Source organism: Danio aesculapii, chromosome 19, assembly GCF_903798145.1.
Source record: "Danio aesculapii chromosome 19, fDanAes4.1, whole genome shotgun sequence".
Taxonomy (NCBI): Eukaryota; Metazoa; Chordata; class Actinopteri; order Cypriniformes; family Danionidae; genus Danio; species Danio aesculapii.
In genome coordinates this window covers 9751221-9766825 of record NC_079453.1, presented here as the reverse complement: position 1 = coordinate 9766825, position 15605 = coordinate 9751221, and the positions used below count along the sequence as shown (strand labels likewise).

The 15605-nt window shown below is 36.9% G+C and overlaps 1 protein-coding gene across 3 annotated transcripts in view; it reads right to left on the bottom strand.

The window, feature by feature from the left end:
• The window catches only part of LOC130247286 (nuclear GTPase SLIP-GC-like), a 43479-nt gene that overhangs the window by 7781 nt on the left and 20093 nt on the right, over nucleotides 1-15605 (bottom strand). For 2 of the 3 annotated variants that reach the window (XM_056480530.1, XM_056480532.1), the window contains 3 exons: nucleotides 13250-13386; nucleotides 12997-13170; nucleotides 12124-12272 (listed from right to left, as the gene is read on the bottom strand). In XM_056480530.1, coding sequence (XP_056336505.1) covers nucleotides 12124-12272; nucleotides 12997-13170; nucleotides 13250-13386 — 460 coding nt within the window. Of the gene's footprint in view, nucleotides 1-1575; nucleotides 1955-2172; nucleotides 2258-2393; nucleotides 2528-2732; nucleotides 2842-6829; nucleotides 6960-12123; nucleotides 12273-12996; nucleotides 13171-13249; nucleotides 13387-15605 lie in introns of those variants that run through there. The other variant, XM_056480531.1, reaches the window with a different exon arrangement.

The window sequence follows — 15605 nt, the reverse complement described above, 5'->3', positions numbered from 1 at the left end:
ATATATATATATATATACATATATATATATATATATATATATATATATATATATATATATATATATATATATATATATATATATATATTAGTGATGCGCGGATGCTGTGGATAATCCATGGGTCAGGTAATAAAAAATACATTATGATTAATTGCGGGTGTATGTAGCGGGACATGGCAGTGGACCAGCGAAAAAGCAGAGAGTGGGCTTTGCAAAATGGGAAGATGAGACGCCCAAAATAATGGATGAAGTGCAGGAGTAGCCCACTGTTCAAAGTTTTAGTTAGAGGAGCCATCAGAGGAAAATCTGCTATCCTTCTGGGAGAAACAAGATCGCATATTTCCACAACGCAGCGCCTTGCGGGGAGAATCTTGTTCATTCCTACAGCATGCGGTGCGAGCTGCTCAATTCAGTGCAGCTGGCCGAAGACGGCGAGGCGGAATCGCCCGAATCCAGGCACAGTAGATGCTACGTTATTCTGTTTTTGCAAAGTGCGAAGAAAAGGGTCAAGTAAACATAACATAGCTGCCATTTAGGCTGAAGCAGCACCCATTTTGTTATCTTGTTCCTGTATCTGTAAAAGCTAAAATGTCTTATTTTTACTTTCTGTATCTATTTGAAAATGAAGAAAATGTTGTCTAACGACAAACTTTTGTTTTTATAAATAAATTTTCATTAACAATTGTTTACGATTAACGTATTATTTTACTATCAGAGATGCGCAGATTAAAGCTCACTGAATCTGCTGTTAATATCCACGGTGACCAGAGCCGGCGCGTCCATAGAGGCGACCCGGGCGGCAGAATAAAAAGGGCTGCGTCCACGATAACCCTCGATAACGATAACGAAATCTCTCTTTCGTCTGTGTCAATCCCCCCCACCGCACCGGTCCTCGCTGTCAGATGCACAATCACACCCCGGTCTCTCGTTTACGCTTTCGGTATGAGGGCGGCATGTTCACCTTTTGCCTAGAGCTCCAGTTCAGTTTGGTCCAGCCCTGACGGTAACCAATCATGCCTAAAGCAAAGAATTAAATGATTAAAGTGACGATCAGGTGCGGGTCGGGTGCGGTTACATATATCAGATAAAAAATATGTGCAGGCGGGTGGATGATTAGTATGAAGCCGTGGATTCGGGTGTCATTTCAGCTAATTCGCACATCTCTAATATATATATATATATATATATATATATATATAACTGCAAAATTGTTCGTAAATTTCTGGGAATTATCACCACAAAATGTCATTTTTATAGCAAGAAAAAAAAACACAAAAAAACTATACACACATATTTCTTTTATTCAGCAAACATGAAAAAGTAGGCCACTTCACAAATTTCACACAAGTACTGAATAACTGCAAAAAAAGTTTGTTTTTTATTCAATGATTAGTCAATGTTTACATGAATTCATATCAAGCTGTCTGTGTTTTAACAGCAATTTAAGGATTAACTGCATTGTTTTAATAATTCATTAATTTTGTGTGCAATACATTATGTAATGAAACGTCAAATAAAATATTAAATGATTTGAGAAAACTTTAAATGGTTTAATAGAAAATAAATCATCACGCCTTTCTGCTTCTCAATGTGTATTAGTTAGATTTAACATTTGCACATTATCACAATCAGTCACACAATCTACAAGCATGTTACAGTACATATGAAGTGACATACAGTACAATTCATTTCAGCACTCTAGCAGGTTTAAGCTCTATCCTATTAAAAATAAAACTACACATCAAAAAAAGTATTCTTTCATATGTATATCAAGTCATATGTGACTAGACAGACAAGTTTTAAATCAACAGTAGATATTCACCAAAACATTCAACAATAACTAGAGATGTTGAACTGAGTTCCCTCTTGACGCTGCTTTAAAATGTTGACTTGAGTCAGATTTCTGTGATGTATTCAGACAGTATCTCCAGGGTTTCAATGTATTTTGATACATCTAGAAAAGGTAAATATATCAGCCTGATTTCAAAACCATGTTCTATTTGTATGCAACATTTACTGTACCGGTATATTGGATATATTCTAAAACATGCAAATTGTATTATTTTTATGCTAAAAATATTTTGTATAGTGAATTGTGCTTTATTTAATTTGATTTAAGCGTTTATTTAAGAATAATCTAAAAATGACTCTTAAATAGGTATTTTCTCTTACCCATCAGGGAAGCTTTGCTGCTTTGTGAAAATGAGCGCTCCACTGATTCACTCAGCTCAAGTTTAAGGCTTTCGCATATACAGCGCTTTGAAAGAAACAACAAAAAAAATACATATATATATATAGTCATGGTATATAGAAAAAATCTGATTGTTTTGTATTGGTTATAAACATTTTAAGAAAAGAAGCAAATGCTCAAAGAATATTGGAAATACAATTACCGTCACGGATTTGAACTTATCCAGAAATTCCATTTTTGCATCTTTGAACATGTTGTGTTTTAATGATTCAATTGTTTCTATTATTGTGTTCTCTCTCCTTCCCATGGCTCCTACTCCTTTCTTCTCTGCAGCTTCTGTAAAGGCATCACACAGTGTTTATTCACGTTTTGTAGCATAAATGCAACACAAACAGAGGATGTCTCAAAGTCTGAACAAAATGGTAATTGATTATAAAAGACTCTAGTTTAAAGCCAGCAGATGTTTGGTGCTTTGTTGTACACTCCCATGTGAAAAACTGTTTATTAATCTGACATTATTATGTGTTTTACATGTTCTTACTTTTATAGCCAGCAGCCATTTGATCCTGAATTGTTGTTTGGATTGATGTGTAGATTGTCTTCTTTTTATGAACAACATCTCTTTTGAGGAATGTCTTCACTTTGGTTTCCTTTTCACAAAGTTAAAAGAAAAACAATTATTACTATTCTTATTACCGTTATAAAATATAATAATAAAATTATAAGAGTAATAATGATAATAAAGATGATAATAAGTATTTTTGTTATTGTTTCGGATGACCATATTTCAGTTTGCAAAAAAATTACGTTTTTTTTTTTTTTTTGGGGGGGGGGGGGGGGTAACCTTAATACTAATGTACTTTAATACATAAAGTAAGAACATTCTTTCCATTAAATACCTTCATACATATATCCTTCAAATCTAAAAATGCATTATTCTGTTGACATTTATTCAAAAATACAACCCTGAATCAGAAAAAGTTGGGAGAGTATGAAAACGCAAATCAAAAAAGAAAGTAGTGATTTCTAAATTTACTTTGACTTTTATTTCTTTGCAGACAATATGAACACCAAAGAAAATTATGTTTTGTCTGGTCAACTTCATTTCATTTGTAAATATGCATCCTTTCCTGTCATTCAGACCTGCAACACATACCAAAAAAGTTGGAACAGGAGCACTTTGGGGCTCATAATCAGGTAAATTGGTTAAATAATTTTTAATAATAATATTTGAAACACATGATGTCAGCAGGTGATTGTAATTATGATTTGGTACAAAAGCAGCATCCGAGAAAAGTCTTTAGGAGCAAAGATGGGCCTGATGGGCCATTTTGCCAACAAAGCGAGAAAATTATTGAAATGTTTCAAAATAATGTTCCTCAAAAAATAATGCATAATTATGCATAACATAATTAAAATATTCAAGGAATCTGGAGGATTTTCAGTACGCAAAAGACAATGGCGCAAGCCTAAGCTGAACTACCTTGATCTCCAATCTCTCAGGTGGCACTGCATCAAGAATTGTCATTCATCTATAATCGATATCATCACATGGGCTCGGAACTACTTTTGCTCAGTACCACAAACCTTTGTCAAGTACCACAATACGTAGCTACACCCACAAATGCCAGTTAAAATTGCACTGTGCCAAAAGGAAGCCCTATGTTAACAGTGTCCAGAACCGCTGTCGACTTCGGCTCAAAGACATCTGGCATAGACTATCACACTGTGGAAACATGTACTGTGGTCAGCTGAATCAGAATTTCAGGTATTTTTTTGGCAGAAATGGACGCTGTGTGCTCCGGACCAAGAAAGAAAAGCATCATCCAGACTGTTACCAGCAACAAGTCTGTCATAGTCAATTGCCCCTTGGCAAAGGTAACTTGCACTTTGGTGATGGCACCAGTAATGCTGAAAAGTACATTTTGTAGCACAATATGCTACAATATGCTAGCTTTTCCTGGGACACCTATGCATATTTCAACAAGATGCAAACAATGCAAAACCATATTCTGCACACATTACATTGTCCTGGCTGCAGAGGAAGAGGATACAGGTACTTGACTGGCCTGTTTGCAGTCCCGACCTGTCTCCAATAGAGAATGTGTGGCACATTTTGAAGTGCAAAATGCAACAACGAAGACCCTGTACTGTTGCCCAAGTTTTTTTTTGTGTTGTGAAAAGGAACGGCAACATCACAAAGTGGTAAATGCTTTACTGTTTCAACTTTTCAAAGTTTCAACAAGCCAAAGTAAATTTCGAAATCACTACTTTAATTTTTTTATTTGTGTTTTTAATACTGTCCCAACTTTTTATGATTTAGGGATGTACAACAAAACCATTTGTTTGCATAAAACAAAGAAAACTAATGGGTTGCACTTTCATGTCACTTTGCATTATCTTTATGTAGAAATGTATTACTGAAATAAGAACTGAAATTCAGAACAAAAAAATGCTGATAGATCATTTAGGATAATGATGGGCTGTTGTTGTAAACTTTTTAAGATGTTTATAAATGAACTATGCTGCAGTTGCACACTCTGATGTTACCATGTGAAAATTTAAACAACCCTAAACATGATGAAACAAAGTGTGATTGGTTGGTTAACCTGTCAGTCATATAGCATTGTGGGTGCTACTTGCAATTATCTTGATGCAGCCTTGATTATTCAATCTGAAACTGCAAGTCTCAGACTTTAATGTCAGACACTCAATAGAGCTAGTGATGTCAGGGGTGAGATTAGGTGTGTGCATTAAAAAGCATTGAATGCAGCTCAGATTGCAACTGCACCAGGTCTGCATCCAGACCCCTCCTGATACTTGACCATTCAAAGTGACCAAAGTTCCCAAACCTTCAGCTGTCAGTTTAAAGTCCTGCTCACAATGTGCGATTTCAGGCACAATTTAGTCATCTGAGACCAAAGTGTGACTTCAGTAGCAACGAGTGTCAAAAGCCAATAGGAGACAAGAGCCAATAGGAGCACTGAACATGATGCCGCTATTAGGGTGTACTCACACTATGCTATGCGAACCGTGCCCAGGTCCGTTTTCCGGATCGTTTTAGAAGCGTGAGTGCTTTGAATGGGGCTCAGGCACGCTTCACTGGCCGGCCCTGGCCCAGTTGGAAGAGGTGTGCCTCTTGTAGTGTAAGTGCAAAGCACACCTGAGCCCGAAACTGAAGACGACAAGTGAGTTTTAAGGGGATGTTTCATCTGGATTTATTAATCATTCTTACTGTTCAATGAACGCAAACTGTCGTAGTTTATTAAAGACACAAACCTCTCCCTGCATGACAGCTGTACCATTAGCAAACCTCCGAATTCCTGCAGCACAAGGACTTTATGATTGTTTTTGAGCATCAAAAGTCATATGCGTGTCACTGCATATCAAATGACTAAAACAATATAACTAAAGAGAACTCCAGTGTGTGTGCTGAGCGCTTCTTACTGAACAGCACTTTATCAATGACGTAAGCGTGCTCAGGCGCGAATGCAATGTGATTGCGGGCCATCGGGGAGACAAGCCTGCTTCAGCCCAGTTCAAGGCAACTGTACATAGTGCAGTACGCCCTTAGTGTGACAACTTCAAACCAGTGCTGAAAAATATCAAAACAATTTTTTTTCTGATTCTATTTTTGAGTCATAAATTTATTGGCCAGTAATATCCTTTGTTCTTGCACAATGCTTGAACGGTTTTATAAGATGGTTCTACCTATGAACAAAATTACCTCTAGTTTGTCTATGTTTGTCGTGAGGTATCATGTCAGAATAATAATGGTGAAAGTGTCACAATCACAAATCAATCTCGTATTACTACAACTATATTCTCTTAATAATATGACTTTCTTTGTGTAATATTATGACTTTAATCTCATATGACTTTGACTTTATTTTCATAACATTACAACTTTACTCTTGTAATTTTTACTTTATTCTTAAAGTATTATGACTTTAATCTTATTTAAAAAACTAACGTGGCACTATTACACCGTTGTACTGTTTAATTATCACTGTAAAAATATTAAGAAATAAAAAAATGCATATTGGATAGGGAATGACAGCAAAACATATGAAAATATTAAATAAAATTTCTCATAGATGTGTTTGGCCAAGCACTTGTTTAGATTTACAGGTGCATTTTGGGTTTTTTGTGCAGTGATGTCCTTTGTTCTTACACAGTCCTTGAAGGATTTTGTCAGATTGTTTCACCTGTGCACAAAATTACCGCTTTTTTGTTTGTTTGTTAAGAAGTATCATATCAGAACACAGGATAGGTATAGTGCCACGCATGAATGAAGTCAAACTCTAGGTGAGGTTTCTTCTGTGTCTGTGTTTTAGAAAATATTGTCAACTGAAATTTTACAGCGTGAAATTACATATTCATCCTCCCTACTCTTCAACCTCACATACGCATCTCCCAAGTCTCACTTTTTTTAATGAAAAAATATTTAACAGAAAATAGGTTTCTCCTTGACAAGAACTTTGCATTTTAGCTCTTGAGACTTGACTATGATTTTTTGTTTGTTCTTTGGCGTAGGGAAGGAATTGATTGTAAAAACACTATGTTTCTTCCACTCCAGTGGAACAAGTTAATTGATAGAATGAATAAATGAATTGAAATAAAAATTAAGCAACTTACCTCTGTTTTCATGAAGCTTTGAATGTGGTACAGCATAGAAGATGGTGGGTAAACAGTGCCATTCTGAATGATACTGAACTTATCGATCTGTTCTTGCACTGACCTCCCTGTTCTATTTTTACTAACAACACTGTAGTAAAAAAAATTAAACCAAATAATGGGTAAAATCTTGTTATCATACACTGTTTAGAACATATTAATTTGTCTTTAATATGCTTTTGAGAAACATTGTTTTACCATTAGTTTATTTATTTACATGTTGCAATTTTCTCTATTGCAGTTTGTGATAAATGTCATCACCTACAACAGACAAATTTGTATACACAGCTATACCACCAGCTAATGTAGATATGATTATATTTCAGTGTATTTACTGTTTTTGGACTGCATATTAGTGCCACTTAAAAAAAAGAGCTTCGTTCTGATAAGCCAAATGACCTAAAGTATGATTTAACTACAGTAGGATTTAACCAAATCCTCCACACCCATTTTGCTATGAATTATTTTATCAAAATATTGTAAAATCAATCTTGCATGACTACAACTTTCAAGTATTCACACTTAGATATTGCTTGATACTAATTACAGGTGTGGCATGCTGTCCTGATGCCGTCCATGAAGAGAACCCTGAGCTTGGAAATAATTGAGCCCATGGCTCCCTCCAGGTCAATTAGCTTGTAAGGGGGTCGAAGATCAGGTAGTTCTCAAGAGCTCCCCCTGGTAAAGGAGGAAAAGGGAGATGGGGTGAATGGGGAATGCTTCAAAAATGAAGATAAGGGAAGTAAGGTGAAATTAGCTATTTATTGTAGGTTTGGATTAATCTGATTGGTTTAGATATTGTTTGATACTAATAGCAGGTTTGGAATGCTGTCCCAGCAAAGAACCCTGAGCTCGGAGATAATTGAGCCCAAGGCTCCCACCTGGTCAATTAGCTTGTAAGGGTATCCAAGATCAGGTAGTTCTTGAGAGCTCCCCAAAAACGCTATTAACTCAGGACAGCAGCCACGTATTCAAAGAACCTCCTTAAAAAGCTAGAAGAAAAATGCTTTATGAAGTTGCTGGATATAGTGGTTTTAGGAAAGAAAGAAAGTATATAGAGCTCCTGCGGAAGCAAAGAAAAACTCCTGTGGGAGTCAGGTGAGTGATATGGGGAGAAAGCTGTGTAGTACTCAGAGCTGGAAGGATGCCCTTGCCCTTGGGTGCCGGCAGTGGCTGGGTCATGCCCTCGCCCTTGGATGTTGGAAGGGGCTAAGTCATGCCCTCGCCCTTGGGTGTTAAACATGGCTGGGTCATGCTCTCGCCCTTGGGTGTTTGATGTGGCTGGGTCATTCCCTCACCCTTGGGTGCTGGAAGGTGTGTGTTGACTGGTGATGGTCTTCTAGGTTTCTTTCATTGGCTGAGATGTATGTAGGTCTTGAAGGCATCACATAACCACCTTCCCAGGGTCTGTATTTGCTGTTGGGAGAGATCTTTTTATGCTGCTCTGGTTGCTGCTCCGATTCTAAAGGAGTGACTGGAGTATGAGTCTGGAGGGACGCCTGAAGGCAAAGGACTGCTTTATGGTGTTTCTGCAACCAGAAGCGTTTTACTGGGCGGTTGTTGTCATCCACATATAGGGGGAAAGGGGACTAGGATTTTGGGACTTTCTAAAATATAAAAAGGCTAGAAGTGTTTGAAGTTTAGATTTATCTTAAGGAATAATGCAACAAGGATGAGGCATGTAAACTGCATTGTTTTTTATTTAGAATCGATCGTAACAAAAGAGAACATTGAAGGTGGACTATCATCCTTTCTGCAATGGCAAGCCTCCTTCATGTATCTGTTCATTGTGGATCAGTGGTGTAGTCCTTCCTATACGCACGTATACTCAGTATGCCTACTTTTTTCCACGAGCTGTTTGGGTATTATGACTTCTGAGGATCATACTCTCGGTATACTCATTTGTTTTGGTGATTAGACTTCCCTAATTTTTGTGTATTGAATATTTGAGTTTTTTCGAAGATCACAACAAATCAGCTGAATGAAGTCTCGCTGAAACGTTCAAGTAAAATTATAAAACAGCATGGGTATCGCTTTAGCCCTCCTATATTTCCATTCAGCCCCCCTAACACCTTTGCGAGTACCTGTACACTACTAAATGATTGCCTTAGTCCCCTTTAAATTTGATAATTTGATATAAAAACAGTGGCAGAATCCCGCTCCTGAACTCGTTTTTTTAGTTAGTCAGCAAACCACAGCTGTGCAGTGTGTGTGTGTGTGTATATATATATCTATATATATATATATATATATATATATATATATATATACATATATATATATATATATATATATATATATATATATATATATATATATATATATATATATATATATCAAATGAATCAAAGATACATTGACTTTCGTCGTTTCTTTGCCTACTTTTAAAATTTGGATTGGGTGGGTAATAGTACACCACCTATTTTGGTGACTACACCACTGTTGTGAATGTCCCCGTTTTTTGCTATCACCTTATTCACACTGCATTCACAAGCAAAGTGTGAGCAGCTTGTGTTTTTTTCGGCATCCATGTTAACAGATTGGAGTTTTCATATCTCACGCAGAAGCAGAGCGTCAGTGTGGAGTGTAAGCAGCGCTGAAGCAGCAGTGCCGCAGTCATTTTGGTGCTGGGTCTATTTTTGGCACTGTTCATGCTCAATTAAAGTAACAGTGCATTGATAATGACCAAAACACATTGAATGACGAAAAAAGTAGCAATTTTACGCAATAAAGGCATCGATAAGATTCACTGATTTGTATGCACTGTTTCAGCTCTACATATGCGGTACGCACGTGCTGCTTCACCTCTGCTTGTGCGTGCCATGTGAATGTGTGCCGGTAAAGAAGATGCTGTTGCTGGAGGTAGAGTGTTGATGCACATAACACATTGTGAATTGTGGGCTGGCCCAGTCCGGCCTGAAGAAAGTGGCAGGAAATATCAGTCCGACCCAGCTTGCGGGTTGGGTCAAGTCTGGGCTCGGGCAGAGAATCTCTTTCTAGTTTGAATGTGTTCTATGCTATGAGATATGATTAGAGGGTTCTAGGGGCTACAGCTTGTAGTATGAGGGAGATGGATGTTTTGTAAAAGTTGTGCATGGGGTGGTTCATGGGAATATCAACTCTGAATAAGCAGGGATGTGTGTTGGATGTGGTTCTTGTTCTGATCCAGCTGCCAGAATTTCTGAAAAGAAAACTGAGAGTGTCAACCATTTAGTTAAAAAATGTAACTGGGGAGGTTAGCTTTTGTCTAAGGGTTTGATGTACAGTGGATGTTGAGGCAAGGGTGTTCCTGGATTCTTTCTGGCAGAGTCTAGGGGAGGTTTGGCTGGGGGTGTGGCTTTTCTTTTTTATGACAGTTTGGGTTGTTCTAGTTCTGGCGGAGAGATGGTGGGCTGAGGATATGGAGCATGGAGTGGGCTGGTGGTCCCGGAAGTTTCTCTTGAAGGTGGAGTAGGTTAAGTGATGGTGGAGTAGAGTTTTAACCCCTTAGTGATCCTGTTAATTTGCTTAAAATTCTATTGTATCTATCACCGAGTCAATGAAAGAAACATTACTCCATTCGTCAGGAATGTCCTCCGATTCATCACTGTCAAGCGCCAAGCGGGTAGTTTGTTTGCCAAACCAAATCCAACCAACTTGCAAATGTAAACTCTCTCGTGATGCTCTTTGTGCATGGACGAATAAGTCACTATGGCATATTACAATCAGGTTTCTATGCTCGATATGTTGTATTTTTCCAGTAACTGCATATGAATCTTTTTTTCCATCATTAATAAAATGTTTCGTCATTAACTGTTAAAGAGAGGGACCGTCTCTCATCCTGGGAGCTCCTTGAATGTTGATGGTTTTGTTTGACATTTTTTAGATTCAACTATTGGTTCAAATGAGTTGTCAATCTAGAGTGCAAAGGTCGGCGGCCATTTTGATGTCAAAATACCAGTAATGTTTACGTCTGAAAAAGATGCTACTTTACCGAACACGTTGTAGATTTGATTGCTCCGGCGCCTAGTTTGAAATGATAGCAATGCATTCCGTGGATGTTTATGGACGTATAAATGTGTTGTGGACAGTGAAATATTTAACTTAATTGGATTGCCTGGACCCTTTGCAGTGTAATTACCCCATGTTGTTGGGATGTTATGGATCTGGGAAGAGACAGGAGTTTCTTCGGTTTTTTTAAAGCTTTTTTGATTGTTGCCAGTTTGACAAATGACACTTATTGTGTCCACTGTGTTCATGTGTCTTAAAATGGTTAAAATTATTCTAGTCACGAGAGTCTTAGCTTTCAAAAGATTATTAACATGTTTAGCCTTTTGTTGGGCAGTCATTATATTTTATGAGGTTTCCCTTTAAAGCATGCTATGTACCATGGGTGGTACATCAGAACAGCAAGGGTTAAGAGTTTGGCTTTATTGCAACGGATTGGAGCATTGATACCGGCATCTGAGAGATTCTGGTGGAGTTCGTGGATTCTGATCTTGCTGGGCATTTGGGTTGAAGACATGGCGAATGCGTAGGATGGGGCTGTGGAAGGTAAGAGGTGGCTTGAAGTAGATGAAGAAGGAGATTTTTTTTATGGCGTTGTGGATAAATGGTAGAAGAGCTGGTGGGCCGGTGGTGTCTTGCAAGGGCCTCAGGCTTGATTTGTAGTCCTAGCCGGGCTGGGTGGCACTGAGCTGTGACTGGAGTCTCGGGGAGAGCAGGGTTCTCCCTGAAGTTGCTGTTGTTTTGTTGGTTTTTTACCATATTGATAGGTTTAATGGTGCAATGCTGTAAAAAGCTTCTTGAAGTTGGAGCGCTTTTTCGGAGCCTTTTTTCTAGTGGGAGCGTTCTTCAAAAATGAAGATAAGGTGAAATGGGCTTTTTATTGTAGGTTTGGATTAATCTGACTGATTTATCTTATGACTGATTTATCTTATCTCATCTTGCAGATGAGAGTTCACCCACGATCAATCCTATCACATGCTCCTCTCAAAATTAGTTTATAAAACTTCACTTATTCTTGTAATATTTCAACTTTATTTTTGTAATATTACAGCTTTAATCTCGTTTCACTTTGACTTTATTTTTCGCAACATTGATATTTTATTCTTATAATTTTTACTTTATTGTCGAAGTATTACGACTTCAATCTCGTAATCTTTTTTTAATATGGCACTAATATGCCATTTTATTGTTTAATTATTACTGTAAAAACATTAGAATTTTAAAAAAATATGAATGTAAATTGGATAGGGAATGACTTCAAAACATACGGGAATATCAAGTTGAACTCCTCATCAATGTTGTCGTAGATGTGTTTGGCCAAGCACTTGTTTAGATCTACAGGTGCATCCTTGTTTTTTGGCCAGTAATATCCTTTGTTCCTGCACAATGCCTGAAGAGTTTTATCAGATGGTTTCACCTGGTTTACAATGTAAAACAAAACATTATATTTAGAAAAGCAAAAAAGAGAAAAAAAATATTATTTTTCATTAGGGGTGTAACGATACACTTAACTCACATATCTCAATACTGAACTCACAATACAATAATTATCTCAATGTTCTACTCTATAAAACATGTAATATCAATATTATTATTGTTATTTCTCACTATTATATTATAATATGTAGCCCTACTGTTGGTTAAAAATGCTAAAAATATATTTAGACTTGGGATAGTGGACTTGAATAGACTTTAAATTTGTCCTGGTCTTCAATGCACAGGACAGTAATGACAGTCCTTCTGAAGTTGAATTATTAATTATGTTATGCATGCGCTCTGTCATGGACTACATATAAACTGTACACTATACATTGTATAATTGTATGTTCACTGGTAAAATCAGATATTTGTCATTATCTGATTCCCTCTTCCACTTTATTTCACGTTGTATAGTCTAGAGTGTTCTGGCACCGACACTCATGCTGTGTAATTATGCATAGTACATGAAGATGGAATTTACATTTTGGGGTGACTTATACTTTATATCTGACTAAAACAAGTTCAATATCGCAAATCGTAGCGTTTACATCAACGATATGCGTAGGCACATTTTTTTTGTGATTACCGATATAATGATGTATCATTACACCCCTATTCTTTATGGATTTTCAGATTTTTACACATAATAGAGTCACACTTACATATGCAATCACAGGCTTTGTGGTACTGACACACTGTTCCACTGATTTCTCCACTCCTTTTGAGAGACATTGCTCCATAATCTCGTGAAGTGAATCAAATCGACAATTCAGTTCCCTCAGAGCTTTTTCAAAGCTCTCACAGTAATCTTTACGAACTGCAGCTTTAATCTTAGCCTAAAACATGAAGAAACTTAGCAGTGAATTACTGAATAAACCTATTAGCTGATTTCAGCAGACATCTGCAATTCTGTACCATTTCTTCATTTGTATCTAGTTTGATGCTTTGGATGAAGAACAAAACTCCCTTTGCTTGATTGACATATTCTCTGGTCAGTTCCTTCTTAATGATCTTGTTGGTGTTTTTGAGAAGGTCCTGCAGCTTTGGGATTTCTACAGATAATTGGAAAAATATTCATACTTCAATCTTCAATGATTTAATGAAAAGACAAACATATGTAAACACATACACACGAAACCCCAAATCAGAAAAATTTGGGACAATATGGAAAACACAAATAAAGAATGAAAGTAGTGATTTCTAAAGTAGTCAATTTACTTTGACTTGCATTTCAATGCAGACAATACAACAAACATTTCATGTGTTCATCATGATTTTATTGTTTGTTTTTTAAAATAAACATGTATTCCAATTTCAATTCTTGCAACACTTTTAAAAAAAGTTTGAACAGTACAGAATTGACCACTTTGTAATGTTGCCGTCCCATTTCACAACAATAATTTTGTAATTTTCCTGGCAACAGTACAGGGTCTTTGTTGTGGCATTTTGCGCTACAAAATGTGGCACACATTTTCTATTGGAGACAGGTCAAGACTACAAGCAGGCCTATCAAGTACCTGTAATATCTTCCTCCGCAGCCAGGACTTTGTAAAGTGTGCAGAATGTGGTTTAGCATTGTCTTGTTGAAATATGCATGGGTGTCCCTGGAAAAGAGGGCAGGATATTCTGCTCCAAAATCTCTACTGTATGTACTTTTCAGCATTAATGGTGCCATCACAGAAGTGCAAGTTATCTTTGCCAAAGGCACTTGACCATGACAGACCCTGGCTTTTAGACTTGTTGCTGGTAACGGTTTGGATGATCCTTTTCTTCTTTGGTCCGGAGCACACAGCGTCTATTTTGGCCAAAAAAAAATTACCTGAAATACTGATTCAGCTGACCACAGTACATGTTTCCACCGTGTGATGTTCCATCCCAGATGTCTTTGAGCCCAGAGAAGTCAATGGCGCCTCTGGACACTGTTAACGTAGGGCTTCCTTTTGGCACAGTACAGTTTTAACTAGCATTTGTGGATGTACCTACGTATTGTGGTACTTCACAAACATTTGCCAGAATAATCCTGAACCCATGTGGTGATATTGATTATAGATGAATGACGTTTCTTGATGCAGTGTCACCTGAGGGGTCGAAGATCACAGTTGTCCAGCTTACGCTTGCGTCATTGTCCTTGCAATGAAATTTCTCCAGATTCCTTGAATCTTTTAATTATGTTATGCACTGTTGAAAGTGAAATATCCAAATATATTTCTTTGAGGAACATTGTTTTTAAAACTTTTAATAATTTCCTCGTGTATTTGTTGGCAAACTGGCGATCCTCGGCCTATCTTTGTTCCAAAAGAACTAGACCTTTCTTGGATGCTGCTTTTGTACCAAATACTAATTACAATCACCTTTTGACATCACCTGTTTCAAATCAGTGTTATTTAACCAATTTACCTGATTAATAGCCCTAAATGGCTCCTGCCCCAATGTTTTTTGAAATTTGTTGTAGCAACCAAAATTGGAATATGTGTTTATTTAAAAAAACAAAAAAAACAAAACAACAATAAAAATCATGAGGAACACATTTAATAAAGTTTGTTGTATTGTCCGCTATGGAATACAAGTCAAATGTCCAGGCCGAAATTATTCAAAAATATTTCTCAGCTTTAATTTTGATTTAAACAAAAAGTGGCATGTCGAAAATTATTTATACCCTTTTCAATAATCAATAGAAAGGCCTTTAATGGCTATTACAGCAATCAAACACTTCCTATTATTCCTGGCCAGCTTTTTGCATGTCTCCACTGCTATTTTGTCCCATTTATCTTTAGTGATGTAACATCCAAGGGTTGTAAGTTAAACTTAAGTACTGTCCAGAGTAGATATGTATTACTTCTAAAATGACTTTTTTTATGAATCCTGGCTCCAAAAAGTCTGAGAGTATGCTGGCCAGAGCCATCCTGTCCAAGTCTCCAAATACATTCCAGAGGAAAACCCTTATTTGCTTTGTCAATTTTAATGCAAACTCTCATTATTGAAATCAAAAGTTAAATCCAAAGTACATGTACTGTGTTTGTAACCTATGTATTCACTTCCCTTTTTCTTAATTCGTAAACTTTAATATGCCCTTTTTAAGGCATTAGACAAACTAGGAATGCATGAATCATGTTTTATGCATTTCTAAAACTATCATGTTTGGTATCATTCTGCTTTGTACATAATTCTACAGCTAATAAGCTAGGACATTATGATAACTTGTATGCTTGGTGTAATTTTAAACCACAAGTTAAAGTTTGTCTGACTGTCCTGAGACAGTACACCCCAGCGA